The following is a 16,489-nucleotide window of genomic DNA, read 5'->3' on the forward strand; positions in this document are numbered from 1 at the left end:
CAGCCCATGGCACTGTTGCTAATTTCCCTGGACGTGGACAAAAGGGAAAAATTGATCAAAGATTGCAACAAAGGATTGTTCGAACGGTGGATAAAGAACCTCAATCAACTTCCAGACATATTCAAGCTGACCTTCAAGCACAGGGTACAAATGTGTCAGCTTGCACTATAGGTCGCCATCTGAATGAAAAGGGACGCTATGGTAGGAGACCCAGATTGGAGTTTGCCAAAACTTACCTGCAGAAGAAAAAATCCTTTTGGGAAAATGTGCTGTGGGCAGACGAAACAAAATTACAGCTTTTTGGTAAAGCCCATCATTCTACTTTTTTCAGAAAAAGAAATGAGGCTTTTAAAGAAAATAATACAGTCACTACAGTCAAACATGGTGGAGGTTCACTGATGTTTTGGCGTTGCTTTGCTGCTTCAGGCACTGGATGTCTTGACTGTGTGCATGGCATTATGAAATCTGAAGACTACCAAAGAATTCTGTGGTGCAATGTAGGGTCTTCGTCAGAGGTCATGGGTCTTACAGCAGGACAATGACCCAAAGCACACATCAAAAAGCACCCAGAAATGGTTTAAGACAAAGCGCTGTAGAGAGTACTGAACTGGCCAGCAATGAGTCCAGATCTCAATCCTATAGAGCACCTGTGTAGAGATCTCAAAACAGCAGTTGGGAAAAGAAACCCTTCCAATCTGAGAGACCTGGAGGAGTTAGCGAAAGAAGAGAGGTCCAATATTCCAATAGAGAGGTGTAAGAAACCCATTGATGGTTACAGGAAGCAATTGATTTCAGTTATTTTTTCCAAGGGGTGTGCTACCAAATATTAAATTGAGGGTGCCAATAATTTTGTCCAGTTCATTTTTGGAGCTTTGCGTGGAATGTCTAAGATTTGGCTTTTTTTCCACTTTTTTGTGTCATACCAATACAAACAAAAGAAATAAACATGAGAATGCCTAAATAATTTTCTGGGCAAAGTGGTGCATTATCTAACAGAAATGCAGGGGTGCCAATATTTTTGGACATGACTGTGTGTATGTATATGTGTGTGTGTGTATATGTGTGTGTGTGTGTGTATATATATATATATATATATATATATATATATATATATATATATATATATATATATGTGTGTGTGTGTTTGTGTGTTATCTCCTTGATTTAAAACAAATGTATCAATTTGTACTTAAAGGGCTATTATAGTAAAAAAAAACACTTGCTCGTATTGGTTAGAACATGTAAATTTTGACACGTTACCCACTTTATTTGTTTAACCCCCGCAAATGGGTTAAACACATACTTAAATTACTGATGCTGACTCAATCAACAGTGGTAGTCCCACAAATTCCATTGCTGATTGGGTCAACATCAATTTCCACTTATGTCCAGTAGTGCTCTGCAACTCCCGAGTGGTAGTTTAAATGTGTTTAACCGTCTTACAGGGGGTTAAACATGTAAAGTTGCAGAGTTGCTCTTATTAATATTACATGCACTAATGAATCAGAACATTAATTTTTTTCACTATAATGTAACATTAGGGCCAGATTACGAGTGAAGTGCTTACAGTTACGCACAAGCAATAAGGAGTGTATTGTAGCTGTTTGCGCACTTGTTTTTTGTGTGGTCATATTACAAGTTGAAAGTAAACGTGATTGAGCGCAATTGAAGTCAACACTCGTCGGGTTAGTACAATCTCAGAGCTCTGGTTAACTGTTTCGCGAATCAAAAAAAGGTCACAGAACGCATCAAAAATACATTAGAAAGTACACGTACACTCATAATAACACCATCTAATAAAAGTTATTTTAAAAAATATTGCAGAAAAAAGTTATAAGGTCTCAAAGATATGAGGTCTCAGGTGTTAGAGAAAAATGGTTTGCAAAGGCTTTAAAGGGACATTAAACACTAAATAAATGCTAGATAGAATGATGCATTAAAAGAAAAGATTAGTCTGAGAATAACATGTAAATGTATTTTTTAAAGTTTTATTAGCTGTTTAAATATTGACAAATTAAGTGTAATGTTTAACTGTCTATAAAACAATGGGAACTGCCATGTTGTTACTTAGGTTACCTTCTCTGCTGTGGCCAATTAGGGACAGTTATAAATAGGTCACTAGAGTGTGCAGCCAAAGACTGTGGGGAATATAGCAGTGTTTTGCACTTTTTAACAGGAACTGAAAAGCTCAAAATTTCAGAATGGAATTACAGGAAAAGGGGAGAAAATAAACAATGAAAGTATATTGCAGAGTGTTTTATATATATAAAATATATATAAAATATATATAATATATGTACGATTTAACATTTTAGATTACCATCTCAAAGTATTTAATGTCCCTTTAACATAGAGATACTTTCAGAGACATGTATACATTTTATATATGTGTGTGTGTACTGTAGATGTTCTAAATATTTATAATTAGATATTCCTATTTATATATATATAACCAAAATGCCACACACACATATATAAATATGTATTTACGAATAAATAGAACATATTCTGCTACGTGAAGAACATTGGAAAGTGAGATATTTATATTCGGGTTAGCGCACTTTAGAATATGTGATCGGGTTTGCACGTAAATTGGATGTTAGGTTTTTTCCAACTTTCTTTGCTCCACTGACTGCTATGGGGTAATAGGTTATCACACGTAATATTGTAAGTTCAGCTTTTACGCGCGTTGGGTTAACGTGTGAGTTAAAGCACGTTTATTTTCAACTTGTAATACGAGCGCAATCCAACGCGCAAAAAACTTACTTCTAGTGCAGTTAACGCTCAATTGGGATTGTTAAATAACGCTCCACTTGTAATCTGGCCCTAAATGTTATTTTTGGAGCCCGAGAAGAATTGTGTTCATATTCTAAAAAAATGTTCTTAATGTCTGTAGATGATCAGGATTATGGAGTTTTCAACTACTCCCTTAACGGTGCATAATGTTTTCTGAGACAGACATAATTGACCCATATGTCCTCATTTAAAATTATTATTATTATTTATTTTTTCAATTTCTTAGGCTTCAGTCATGCAGCAGTTTACTAACTCACTAGTGGCGAAAGAAATGTACAAGGACAAGAAGAAAATGGATACAATGATTGAGAGGATCTTAAAACACACAATGGAGATTATTTATCTTCTAAAAGGAGAGGTGAGAGCTGGCACCACTTCAATATGTTTATTACAGCACATCTGGATAGTTGTGACATATAGATGTGAACAGAGACAGTCATATTTATCTACAAAAATAGGCAGATGTCAGGGCAGAAAAACTGCTCAGCGACCCAAAAAATAACAAAAAAAATAAGCAATAAGATTGCTCTCAAGTTTATAAGTCTTGTCCAGTGTGTGGTATCAAATGGGATGGGCTCCCATGGAGACGATTGATACACCACAATTACCATAAACATCCACTTTTCATACCACTGTTCCATAAAAGTGATAATCTCAGCAGGACCTTTAGAGCATTTGTTCAGTCAAGATTGTCTTCTTAATAAGCAACCAGACAGCAGATGAAGGGGCCTTAAACTCAACAATGTTCTATCATGCCTATGACAGCCCTCTTCATACATTTTAAAAATGTTTTTTGTTTTTTAAATGAAAAACGATTCAGTTAAAACCGCTTGTTTTGAGTTTGTGCATGTCTGTGTACAACTAGTTAATGGGATAGGATTTCACTTGCTCATAAGAAGGGCTCATCTCTTTTGGATAATGATATGCCCCGAAAGCATAAGAACAAAAAATAACATCTGCTTAAAAATCTTTTATTTTTTAATTTTATAAATATCCTTATTTTTACTGCTGAACAGAAGCCTAAACATAGTCAACTGTTTAAAAAAAACCCTGAGGTTTTAGCTACATAAAGTGGCCAAACATAAAAGCAAAAAGTATTTTAATAATGAGTAAAGCAATCGTTAAACCTAACGTTAACGAGAATTTTTAAGAAGACTTGTTGTCTAGGAATAGAATATATAAGCTCTTCAGATAACTTGCACAGCTAAACAAATCAGTGGATTTTCAACACCACAGAAATTCAGGCCAGATGACTAAGTATTACATTTGGCCATTAGTACTACAGTTTTCATGTCTGTGAGGGTTTGGTCTGGCCTGAAATAGTTTCCCGCTAGGGTATGTGCTTTCCTTTGTATGTACTTTTATCTTCTTTACTGACTAATAGCATATAAAGAATTTATGTAACAAAATATATTGTTTATTATATAGCAAGCTTTCTCTCCAAAATCTAAGATTTGCAGTAACAGTTAGTTCTTGGACCCAGTTAGTTGCAATTCTCTGGTATGGAGTGCAATATCAATCCGACTCACTCAATTCTCTAAAAACAGAGGCTTAATCTGGAAGTCCCAGTGAGTAGCAAGCTGCCTCTCATATTAAGTAATAAGGCACCCTGAAAAGCAGAATTTCGCAGGGGAGTGTGAATGCGTCAGGCACGACTGGAACTGGTAAAACATTTTATTGATGCACAAACAAATCAAATCATGTTTTCTTCATTAATGGAAAAAGTCCACAGCTGCATTCATTACTTTTGGGAAATAAGAACTGGCCACCAGGAGGAGGCAAAGACACCCCAGCCAAAGGCTTAAATACTCCTCCCACTCCCCTCATCCCCCAGTCATTCTTTGCCTTTCGTCCCAGGAGGTTGGCAGAGAAGTGTTAGAAGTTTGTTTGTGGAGGGTAGTACTCTTCGACATGGGACGGGAGTTTTAAAGGACCAGTAAACACAGCAGATTTGCATAATTAACAAATGCAAGATAACAAGACTATACAATAGCATTTACTTTGAATTTCAAATGAGTAGTAGATTCTTTTCTAACACATTTCAATGTTATGTATATTTCCACTCCCCCTGTACCATGTGATAGCAATCAGCCAATCACAAATGCATATATGTATAGTCTGTGAATTCTTGCACATGCTCAGTAGGAGCTGGTGACTCAAAAAAAGTGTAAATATAAAAGACTGTGCACATTTTTTTTAATGGAAGTAAATTGGAAAGTTGTTTAAAATTACATGCTGTATCTGAATCATGAAAATGTAATAAAACCTGAGTGTCCCTTTAAGTAATCCTGTCAGCCTCTCAGAGCCTGGATGAAAGTTAGAGTCTGGAGATGCAGGGAGAGTCTTTCTGCGAAACCATCCCGACTCATATTAATAGCTCCACAAGCAATCTGCGTTGTAGAACTTCGCTTTGCTGCCTGCTTTCTTCTCTCAAATCCATGGCGGAGGCGCTGCTACTATTCTTCACACTTGAAGGGCCGTGTTCCTGTTCCACAGCGTAGATTCTGGTAAGATCGTTTCATGTTACTTCATCTGAATGTACTGTATCTTATTTGTTTCCTGTAAGGTACTATCCTGCGGGACTTAAGTATAAAAGATAGGGCCTCAGTGAGGCTCCTTTGGTTCTTGGAATCGATGGTTAATATCTCCTGAGGGGGATTATTGAACAGGGTTTTTTTTTAATTTATGTGAATCAATCTGCTTATGTGTAGTGTTAACTGGGCTCTTGGCTTAGAACATAGGGGCCTTTGGAAGTGACGCGACCTTATGGTTGGGCGCGCTTTTTTTGGACTGTACGGTTCACCTTGTGACTGGATGTGTTTAAGCATTCTAACGAGGACTCGTGAGTCTGTGAGGCTGGAAGGATTCTTTCAGTCCTTATTGAGCCTTCAAGTTGGTTGACTGGGTCAGCGGCGTTCCGCTGCGTCACTCCTTTTGCTTCCGATTCTCTCTGGACCTAGAGTATTCTTTCTCACGTGGGAGGATTGCAGGTTTAGCGCCTCCTTACCGCTGGTTTAAGCCGGTTTGGCCTTTCGGAGGCTCTAGGAATTGTCCTATTGGACGTGTTCCTTCCGGGGTTCTCTGGTCAGTCAGACCTTTGGACTTCCCCATGTGGGTTAGGTCTCCTTATGGGGCCCTGGGTTTCCCTTCGGGAGAGGATTGCTCTATTCTTGAGACCCTTTCGATTTTGTCCATTCCTCCATGTGAGTTGGGTCTCTTTTGGGGACCGGAATTTCCCTTTGAGAGCGTTCTATTTATCTCTGCTTAGGATTTTTTCCGGATCTGGTGATGCTCTGCACCCTTGGTTTCAGGTACTCCTCTGTCTCGTATGGTGAGGTGGAGACTAGCTTTTGATCGAGTTACCTTGTCCTTGTGGTATTCCCTTGCTTTGGTCGTCTTGTGACAGTTGAACGCCTATGGGCTCTAGTGTCTTGGTTCGAAATACCTTAGCTCCTTTTGAGCGTTGGACTTTAACATGGGGTAGTCTCCTCCTTGGGTCGGGATGTGTTCTTGTTCTCCGGGTTCTCCTGGATATTACATTAATATCTCCCTGTGGGTCTGTTTTCTATGTCAGACGGGGTGTTTCAATTTCCGGGACATTGTTTGTTTTAAACAATGGGGGGCTCAATCCTGTCATCGCCCTGGTTCTTCCGGTTGCTGAGGCTTTTGCTCAGCATTTTCCCTTGTGGATCCCGTTCATGGTGTCCCACAATGGCTAAGAGGTAAACTATGCTTCCTTGAAAGCTGAAGGTCAAGAGTTCAAATCCAGCTGTGGCTAAGTGCTCTTCATAACTCATGTCCTACAAATATCCTTGCCTAAAGCACCATTAACCAGTCTTTTCAGGATCTAGGGCGGGTTCGGGGTTCTCCAGTTCCGGGAATTTGGGCTATGACCTTTGGTCTGGCTAGTAGATCTGGTCGATTGGCCAGATTTCCTGAGTGCCGCTATTCATTGGCTTTGCCTACGCTCAGTGAACGGTTTGCCTTGGACGGTTTGCTTAAGTAACCTGATGGCTTCGCGGTTCTGCAGGCGAAGGGTTATAAGGTAACCACTGCAGCTAATGCACCCTTCTGTGCGCTGTTTTCAGGGGATTCCTTCCAGGTTCAACTGCGTTGGAGAGTGTTCTCTTTTTCAGCCTGTGGCCTTGTGCCTCGTGGGCAGGTGCTCTGTCTCTAATGGCCCCCTTTTTCTTGGGGGGGGCTTGATCTCCTATGGAGGCCTTGTTTAGGACTTTTCTAGATTCAGGGGATGGAACAGAGGGTTTAACCTATTTGGAGAGAGGCATGCTCTCTGGGTTGTTCTGTTCTTTCTGGTGTCTTGCTGACTCTGCGTCGAGATGGGCCTTTGCTAGACTCTTTTGGGTCTTCGACCTTGTCGACTGTCTTTATGGAGTTTCGGGGGGGGGGGGGGGGGTTCCCGAGCTCTGGTGAATGGCTGAAGCCATTTTTTCCGTTTTTTTGTGATCGGGTGCCGGAGTTCTTTTTTCCCCTGTTTTCGGACCTACTGATGCTTGTGTGGCCCGGCTGGGAGTAGGTCCTGAGATTGTTGTTGCGGAGGGGTGTAATGGGTCTAGTTGAGGTTCTATACTTCTCCTCTTTGGGACCTATGTGTCGGTCTGGCGGCTGGCATTGCCTAGAGGGTGCCCTCCGTCTTGGAGTTTTTACCATTCGATATCTTGTTTAGCCGCATTTAACTTCTTAGTAAAGTTTTCTGACTCGGGTGTCTACTACACGTATTTGTGTTGAATACTTCAGTATTCTAAATGCTGACAACTTGAGTATAAGTCTTCAGTTGTCGTTTCGACGTTGAGAGTAAAAATCGCTGGTCGGATGCCCGGTCCTGGACCTTGTGTTATGTTGGACTGGGCGTTGCCTCCCCGTATTTGTTATGGACCAATTTGGGTCTTTATGAGCTGGACTCATTCTAGGGGTCTTCCTTTATGGATTTTGTGGTGTCCCTTCGATTTCCTTTGATTTTTTTCTTGCCCTGTCCCTTTGGGAGTTTTGGGCTGGTGTTTCCTTCGCTAGTAAGGGGTGTGTGGTTGGGGGCCGACCGCTGGGCGACGGTGTCTCCTGGGGGACTGTTGGCTCAGTTGGGTCTGATTTTGCGGTTTCTATCTAGGCTTCCGGACTATCTGCTGGTCAGTGTTCTTGGGGCTTTTTCCTTTCAATGTTCTCAACTTTGGACAAAGCGGGGTTTTGTTGGGTAGTGGTTTCAGGCCTGGTGCCCTCAGAATGGGCCACCCCTTGTACTCTCCAGTCTTGGCATTCAGTGTCCTCTATAGCTTCGGTATTGTTTTCTCAAAAGTAATGAATGCAGCTGTGGACGCTTTCCATTTATGAAGAAAAACATAAATTATGCTTACCTGATAATTTTCTTTTCTTCAGATGGAAAGAGTCCACAGCTCCCCACCCGTATTTTTTATGTAGGGCGACTGTATTTTTATTCTTCTGGCACCTTTTCACCCTGATGTTTCTTCTACTGTTCCTTGTTCCTCGGCAAAATGACTGGGGGATGAGGGAAGTGGGAGGAGTATTGAAGCCTTTGGCTAAGGTGTCTTTGCCTCCTCCTGGTGGCCAGGTTCTTATTTCCCAAATCAATGAATGCAGCTGTGGACTCTTTCCATCTGAAGAAAAGAAAATGATCAGGTAAGCATAATTTGTTTTTTTTCTATCAATATAATAAGTGCATTAAATATTTTGAGACTAGGCTGGAAGACCCATTTTACAATGAAAAAATAAACGGCTAGATTACGAGTTTTGTCGGTAATGGTGTGCGGTGCTAACGATCAGTTTTCCCTCACCGCTCACCTACAGACAACGCTGGTATTACGGGTTTTTACAATCCCGGCGTTAGCGGCAGAAAAGTGAGCTGGGAGCAAAATTTTGCTCCACATCTCACCTCAATACCAGCGCTGCTTACGGTAGCGGTGAGCTGGCAAAATGTGCTAGTGCACAATTTCCCCATAAGAATCAATAGTGGAGAGCCGGCTGAAAAAGAACCTAACACCTGCAAAAAAGCAGCGTTCAGCTTCTAGCGCAGCCCCATTGATTCCTATGGGGAAAATACATTTATGTCTACACCTAACACCCTAACATGAACCCCGAGTCTAAACACCCCTAATCTGACGCCCCCGACATCGCCGACACCTGCATTATATTATTAACCCCTAATCTGCCGCTCTGGACACCGCAGCAACCTACATTATATGTATTAACCCCTAATCTGCCACCCCCAATGTCATCGCAACCTACCTACACTTATTAACCCCTAATCTGCTGCCCCCAACGTCGCAGCCACTATATTAAAGTTATTAACCCCTAAATCGAAGTCTAACCCTAATCCTAACACCCCCCTAACTTAAATATAATTTAAATAAATCTAAATAAAATTACTACAATTAACTAAATTATTCCTATTTAAAACTAAATACCTATAAAATAAACCCTAAGCTAGCTACAATATAGCTAATAGTTACATTGTAGCTAGCTTAGGGTTTATTTTTATTTTACAGGCAACTTTGTATTTATTTTAACTAGGTAGAATAGTTATTAAATAGTTATTAACTATTTAATAGCTACCTAGTTAAAATAAAGACACATTTACCTGTAAAATAAAACCTAACCTAAGTTACAATTACATCTAACACTACACTATAATTAAATTAATTCCCTAAATTAAATACAATTACACACTAAATTACAGAAAATAATAAAATAATTACAAGTTTTTTAAACTAATTACACCTAATCTAATCCCCCTAATAAAATAAAAAAGCCCCCCAAAATAAAGATAAGACCTACCCTATACTAAATTACAAATAGCCCTTAAAAGGGCCTTTTGCGGGGCATTGCCCCAAAGTAATCAGCTCTTTTACCTGTAAAAAAAAGTACAATACGTTAAAACCCACCACCCAAACACCCAACCCTACTCTAAAACCCACCCAATCCCCCCCTTAAAAAACCTAACACCAAATCCTTGAAGATTACCCTACCTTGAGAAGTCCTCAATGAAGCCGGGCGAAGTGGTCCTCCAGACGGGCAGAAGTCTTCATCCAACGACACTCCCTAGTGTTTGGGGCTGTTGAGTTATATTGTTGGGCAGAGGATTTATCCCGGGAATATTGACATTGTGACTTCTTAAAGCATATAGTATAAACACAGACTTATTTCATGTAAGAAATTCCTTTCCCCAGATACATCTTTGTTGTCCAGATGAGGATTTTGTCCTAGTTTATGGACACTACCATGTGGCCTTTGTTTAGTGTATAATAGTCCACACACACCATTGAATAAGGAATAAAATGGGAATCAACCAGTGACCCACCCTCAATCTTTTCCACATTATTGGAAAATGGCAGATCTTAGACAGAGAGACAACGTTCAAGTTAGAGAACTTGACTAAGTACATTTTCATTATTGTACAAACTTTTCTTGGGATAAATTCTCTGTGTTCGTATATTACTTAGTGGCTTGGAACAAACTTTCTATTATAAAAGAGTTGCCTTGTAGAATTAGAACTGGATGTATTTGTGTTTTTTTTCTTGGATGCTTTTTAATAACATATTGTAGTTTGTAGACATATGTTGATTGCATACCTTTATTATTTGTCTTCCAATAAAATTCTTTGGAAAGGTAGATGAACCCTTTTTTTACTATATAGTAATCCTTTAGAGGCTACAGGTAAACACAATTTTTATGGAGACCACCTGAACCCTAGAGGGACGAGTGAGGTTATTTACTCTTGGTGTTGTGTGGAGCTGAGGTATGGGCTTCTATTAAAGGGCATAAGAAAGAGGAGCCTCTTTCCCATTAAATCTGACATCATTGCATGCCACCAAAGCCCAGTAGCACACATAAACTTTAATATAAGAAAAACATTGTAAAATTAGTGAAACCCAGCACAGAATTCTGTTTGAGTAATTATTGACATATATGGCCACCAGCAAACCCCTTTGAGTACAATGCACAGTGGATTCCTTGTGACAGTACAAATGCGTTTTGGTTTGCTGCAAATGTGTAGCCTCAATATATCATCTACCTTCTCAAAAATCTAAGGATAAAAAGAGAGATATTTATAAACCAGAATCCCTATTTATTTTTGTAATTTTTTAAGGGACATTCTAGTATAAATTAAACTTTCATTATTCAGATAGGACTTTTAATTTTAATCAACTTTCCAATTTACTTTTATCATCAAATTTGCTTTTTTCTCTTGGTATTCTTAGTTTAAACTAAACATAGGTAGGCTCATATGCTAATTTCTAAGCCTTTGAGGGCTGCCTCTTATCACATGCTTTTTAAATCTCTTTTCAACACAAAGAGACAGAAAGTACACAGTCATGTGATCAGGGGTCTGGAAGAAGGTTCCTATATACAAGGTAATTACAGAGGTAAAAAGTATATTACTATAACTGTGTTGGTTATGCAAAATTTGGGAATGATTAATAAAGGGATTATCTTTTAAAACAATAACAATTATATGGTATACTGTCCCTTTAATACTAAAGCATAATTGGCATGGACCAGACATTTTTATTTTTTTCTATAATAGGTGAATATTATAGTTTACATAATTAATGTTGTATTTATCGGACATTTCTGAGTATCAAGCTGGTCAGAAGAATTGCTCCTGTTGCAGCTGTGAGATGCAGTGTATTATTTATAACATACTTTAATTGATATCTTCTTTTTCTGCCTTATTCTGTAGGAATACATCATTGTGAAGAAGGATTCTGTCCATTGCAACATTCACCAGGTGCCTGAAGAGGTGTGCACTACTGGAGAACTTGATTATATCTGGTTCAGGGCACAGTGAGTTAGATTCAGCAACAACATTTTAAGTCTCTTCAACCTCACAAATTCCTGGTCCCATTGAAATCCAATGCTGTACAGATATTTTAAATTCATTTTTGGTGTTTTTTGTCTTCCTTTTCAGTTTATTTTAAAGGGACACTGTACCCAAAATTTTTCTTTTGTAATTCAGAAAGAACATGCAATTTTAAGCAACTTTCTAATTTACTCCTATTATCAATTTTTCTTCGTTCTCTTTATTTGAAAAAGAAGGCATCTAAGCTTGTTTTGGGTTTAGTACTCTGGACAGCACTATTTTATTGGTGAATGAATTTATCCACCAATCAGCAAGGACAACCCAGGTTGTTCACCAAAAATGGGCCGGCATCTAAACTTACATTTTTGCATTTAAAATAAAGATACCAAGAGAATGAAGAAAATTTGATAAAAGGAGTAAATTAGAAAGTTCCTTAAAATGTCATGCTCTATCTGAATTACGAAAGAAAAAATTTGGGTACAGTGTCCCTTTAAGTACTGTTAGTCAAATGAGTTAAGTAACTTGAATAATGATACAATCTGAGGATCAGAATTTCTTGCCTCAGACTGGGTAAACTGTTCAGGGGTTACTGCACACCTACATAACAGTAAAATATACCTGGAAAAAATAAAACATGTCAGCTAAATGAATCAATGGAAAAGTATTGATAAGGGGCAGCACAAATCTAAAAACTCATTGATATAGATACCAATAAAATAAATTGTTTATTTTTTGCAGAATTATTAGGCAAATGAGTATTTCTCCAACATAGGTGTGTCCGGTCCACGGCGTCATCCTTACTTGTGGGATATTCTCCTCCCCAACAGGAAATGGCAAAGAGCCCAGCAAAGCTGGCCATATAGTCCCTCCTAGGCTCCGCCTACCCCAGTCATTCTCTTTGCCGTTGCACAGGCAACATCTCCACGGAGATGGCTTAGAGTTTTTTGGTGTTTAAATGTAGTTTTTGTTCTTCAATCAAGAGTTTGTTATTTTAAAATAGTGCTGGTATGTACTATTTACTCTGGAACAGAAAAGAGATGAAGATTTCTGTTTGTAAGAGGAAAATGATTTTAGCAACCGTTACTAAGATCGATGGCTGTTTCCACACAGGACTGTTGAGATGAAGTAACTTCAGTTGGGGGAAACAGTGGGCAGACTTTGCTGCTTGAGGTATGACACATTTCTAACAAGACTTGGTAATGCTGGAAGCTGTCATTTTCCCTATGGGAACCGGTAAGCCATTTTCTTAGTTTAAGTAAAAGAATAAAGGGCTTCATTAGGGCTTAAAAAACTGGTAGACATTTTTCTGGACTAAAACGATTACTTTACTAAGTATATTTGGCAGATTATTACTTTTAATAGTTGTTACATCTTGGGGATTGTTTTAATAAAAACGGCAGGCACTGTATTGGACACCTTTTTCACTGGGGGCCTTTTCTAGTCATAGACAGAGCCTCATTTTCGCGCCTCTAATGCGCAGTTGTTTTTGGAAAGCATGGCATGCAGATGCATGTGTGAGGAGCTAAGAACCACTGAAAAAGCTTATAGAAGGCATCATTTGGTATCGTATTCCCCTCTGGGCTTGGTTGGGTCTCAGCAAAGCAGATACCTGGGACTGAATAGGGGTTAAATGTAAAAACGGCTCCGGTTCCGTTATTTTAAGGGTTAAAGCTTTCAAATTTGGTGTGCAATACTTTTAAGGCTTTAAGTTTCTGTGGTGAAATTTTGGTGAATTTTGAACAATTCCTTCATACTTTTTCACATATTCAGTAATAAAGTGTGTTCAGTTTAAAATTTAAAGGGACAGTAACGGTTTTATTGTAAAACGTTTTTTGTGCTTTGTTGACAAGTTTAAGCCTGTTTAACATGTCTGAACCATCAGATAACGATGTTCTATATGTATGAAAGCCAATGTGTCTCCCCTTTTAAATATATGTGATATATTTGTGTCATAATGTCCAAACAAAGTAGGGATAATAATGCCATAGATATGATATTGCCCAAGATGATTCCTCTAATGAGGGGAGTAAGCATGGTACTGCATCATCCCCTTCTGTGTCTACACCAGTTTTGCCCACACAAGAGGCCCCTAGTACATCTAGTGCGCCAATACTTATTACCATACAACACTTAATGGCTGTAATGGATAATTCTATTGCATGCATTTTTTTCAAAAATGCCTACTTATCAGAGAAAGCGTGATTGCTCTGTTTTAAACACTGAAGAGCAAGAGGACGCTGATGATATCTGTTCTGACATACCCTCACACCTATCTGAAGGGGCCAGGAGGGAGGTTTTGTCTGAGGGAGAAATTTCAGATTCAGGGAAAATTTCTCAACAAGCAGAACCTGATATTGTCTACTCTGGATGATTGTGACAATTTGGTCATTCCAGAGAAATTAGGTAAGATGGACAAGTTCCTAGAGGTTCCGGTGCCCCCCGATGTTTTTCCTATACCCAAGCGGGTGGCGGACATAGTAAATAAGGAGTGGGAAAGGCCCGGCATACCTTTTGTCCTCCCCCTATATTTAAGAAATTATTTCCTATAGTCGACCCCAGAAAGGACTTATGGCATACAGTCCCCAAGGTCGAGGGGGCGGTTTCTACTCTAAACAAACACACTTCTATTCCTATAGAAGATAGTTGTGCTTTCAAGATCCTATGGATTTAAGGTTAGAGGGTTTGCTTAAAAAGATGTTTGTTCAGCAAGGTTACCTTCTACAACCAATTTCATGCATTGTTCCTGTCACTACAGCTGCGTGTTTCTGGTTCGAAGAACTAGAAAAGTCGCTCAATAAAGAATCTTCGTACGAGGAGGTTTTGGACAGAGTTCAAGCTTTTAAATTGGCTAACTCTTTTATTTTAGATGCCGCTTTGCAATTAGCTAGATTAGCGGCGAATAATTCAGGGTTTGCTTTCGTGGCGCGCAGAGCGCTTTTGCTTAACATCCCTTTCAAGGGTAAAACACTGTTTGGCCCTGACTTGAAAGAGATTATTTCAGACATCACTGGGGGAAAGGGCCACGCCCTTCCTCTGGATAGGTCTTTTAAGGCTAAAAATAAACCAAATTTTCGTCCCTTTCGCAGAAACGGACCAGCCTCAAATTCTACACCCTCTAAGCAAGAGGGTAATACTTCTCAAACCAAGCCAGCCTGGAGGCCGATGCAAGGCTGGAACAAGGGTAAGCAGGCCAAGTCACCTGCCACTGCTACCAAAACAGCATGAAGTGTTGGCCCCCGATCTGGGACCGGATCTGGTGGGGGGCAGACTTTCTCTCTTTGCTCAGGCTTGGGCAAGAGATGTTCTGGATCCTTGGGCGCTAGAAATAGTTTCTCAAGGTTATCTCCTGGAATTCAGGGAACTACCCCCAAGGGGAAGGTTCCACAGGTCTCAATTATCTTCGAACAGGCATTCTTACACTGTGTAGAAGACCTGTTAAGCATGGGAGTGATTCATCCTGTTCCATTAGGAGAACAAGGGATGGGTTTTTACTCCAACCTGTTCATAATTCCCAAAAAAGAGGGAACATTCAGACCAATTTTAGATCTCAAGATTCTAAACAAGTTTCTAAGGGTTTCATCGTTCAAAATGGAAACCATTCGAACGATCCTTCCTACCATCCAGGAAGGTCAATTCATGACCATGGTGGACTTAAAGGATGCGTACCTACGTATTCCTATCCACAAGGAACATTTTCGGTTCCTAAGGTTCGCCTTTCTGGACAAGCATTACCAGTTTGTGGCACTTCCATTCGGATTAGCCACTGCTCCAAGGATTTTCACAAAGGTACTAGGGTCCCTTCTAGCGGTGCTAAGACCAAGGGGCATTGCAGTAGTACCTTACTTGGACGACATCCTGATTCAAGTGTCGTCTCTGTCAAAAGCAAGGGCTCATACGGACATTGTCCTAGCCTTTCTCAGATCTCACAGGTGGAAAGTGAACATAGAAAAAAGTTCTCTGTCCCCGTCAACAAGAGTTCCCATCTTGGGAACAATAATAGTTTCCTTAGAAATGAAGGTTTTTCTGACAGAGGCCAGAAAATCAAAACTTCTAAGCTCTTGTCAGGTACTTTATTCTGTTCTTCTTCCTTCCATAGCGCAGTGCATGGAAGTAATAGGTTTGATGGTTGCGGCAAGGGACATAGTTCCTTTTGCACAAATTCATCTAAGACCATTACACCTGTGCATGCTCAGACAGTGGAATGGGGATTATACAGACTTGTCTCCGACGATACAAGTAGATCAAATAACCAGAGATTCACTCCGTTGGTGGCTGACCCTGGACAACCTGTCACAGGGAATGAGCTTCCGCAGACCAGAGTAGGTCATTGTCACGACCAACGCCAGTCTGGTGGGCTGGGGCGCGGTCTGGGAACCCCTGAAAGCTCAGGGTCTATGGTCTCGGGAAGAATCTCTTCTCCCGATAAACATTCTGGAACTAAGAGCGATATTCAATGCTCTCAAGGCTTGGCCTTGACTAGCAAAGGCCAAATTCATAAGGTTTCAATCAGACATCATGACGACTGTTACATATATCAACCATCAGGGGGAAACAAGGAGTTCCCTGGCGATGGAGGAGCATCCGGGGGAGTGGGAACTCCATCTGGAAATCTTTGCCCAAATAACTCAATTATGGGGCATTCCAGACATGGTTCTGATGGCCTCTCGTCAGAACTTCAAGGTCCCTTGTTACGGGTCCAAATCCAGGGATCCCAAGGCGACTCTATTGGATACAATAGTAGCACCTTGGATCTTCAACCTAGCTTATGTATTCCCACCGTTTCCTCTCATTCCCAGGCTGGTAGCCAGGATCAATCTGGAGAGGGCTTCGGTGATCTTGATAGTTCCTGTGTGGCCACGCAGG

The 16,489-nt window shown here is 40.0% G+C and overlaps 1 protein-coding gene across 7 annotated transcripts in view; it reads left to right on the plus strand.

The window, feature by feature from the left end:
* Window positions 1-16,489, plus strand: part of LOC128638507 (oocyte zinc finger protein XlCOF7.1) — a 254,740-nt gene that overhangs the window by 107,241 nt on the left and 131,010 nt on the right. For all 7 annotated transcript variants that reach the window (XM_053690502.1, XM_053690504.1, XM_053690503.1 and 4 more), the window contains 2 exons: window positions 3,023-3,154; window positions 11,507-11,566. In XM_053690502.1, coding sequence (XP_053546477.1) covers window positions 3,023-3,154; window positions 11,507-11,566 — 192 coding nt within the window. The remainder of the gene's footprint in view (window positions 1-3,022; window positions 3,155-11,506; window positions 11,567-16,489) is intronic.

The sequence above is a fragment of the Bombina bombina genome, chromosome 8 (assembly GCF_027579735.1).
Source record: "Bombina bombina isolate aBomBom1 chromosome 8, aBomBom1.pri, whole genome shotgun sequence".
Taxonomy (NCBI): domain Eukaryota; kingdom Metazoa; phylum Chordata; class Amphibia; order Anura; family Bombinatoridae; genus Bombina; species Bombina bombina.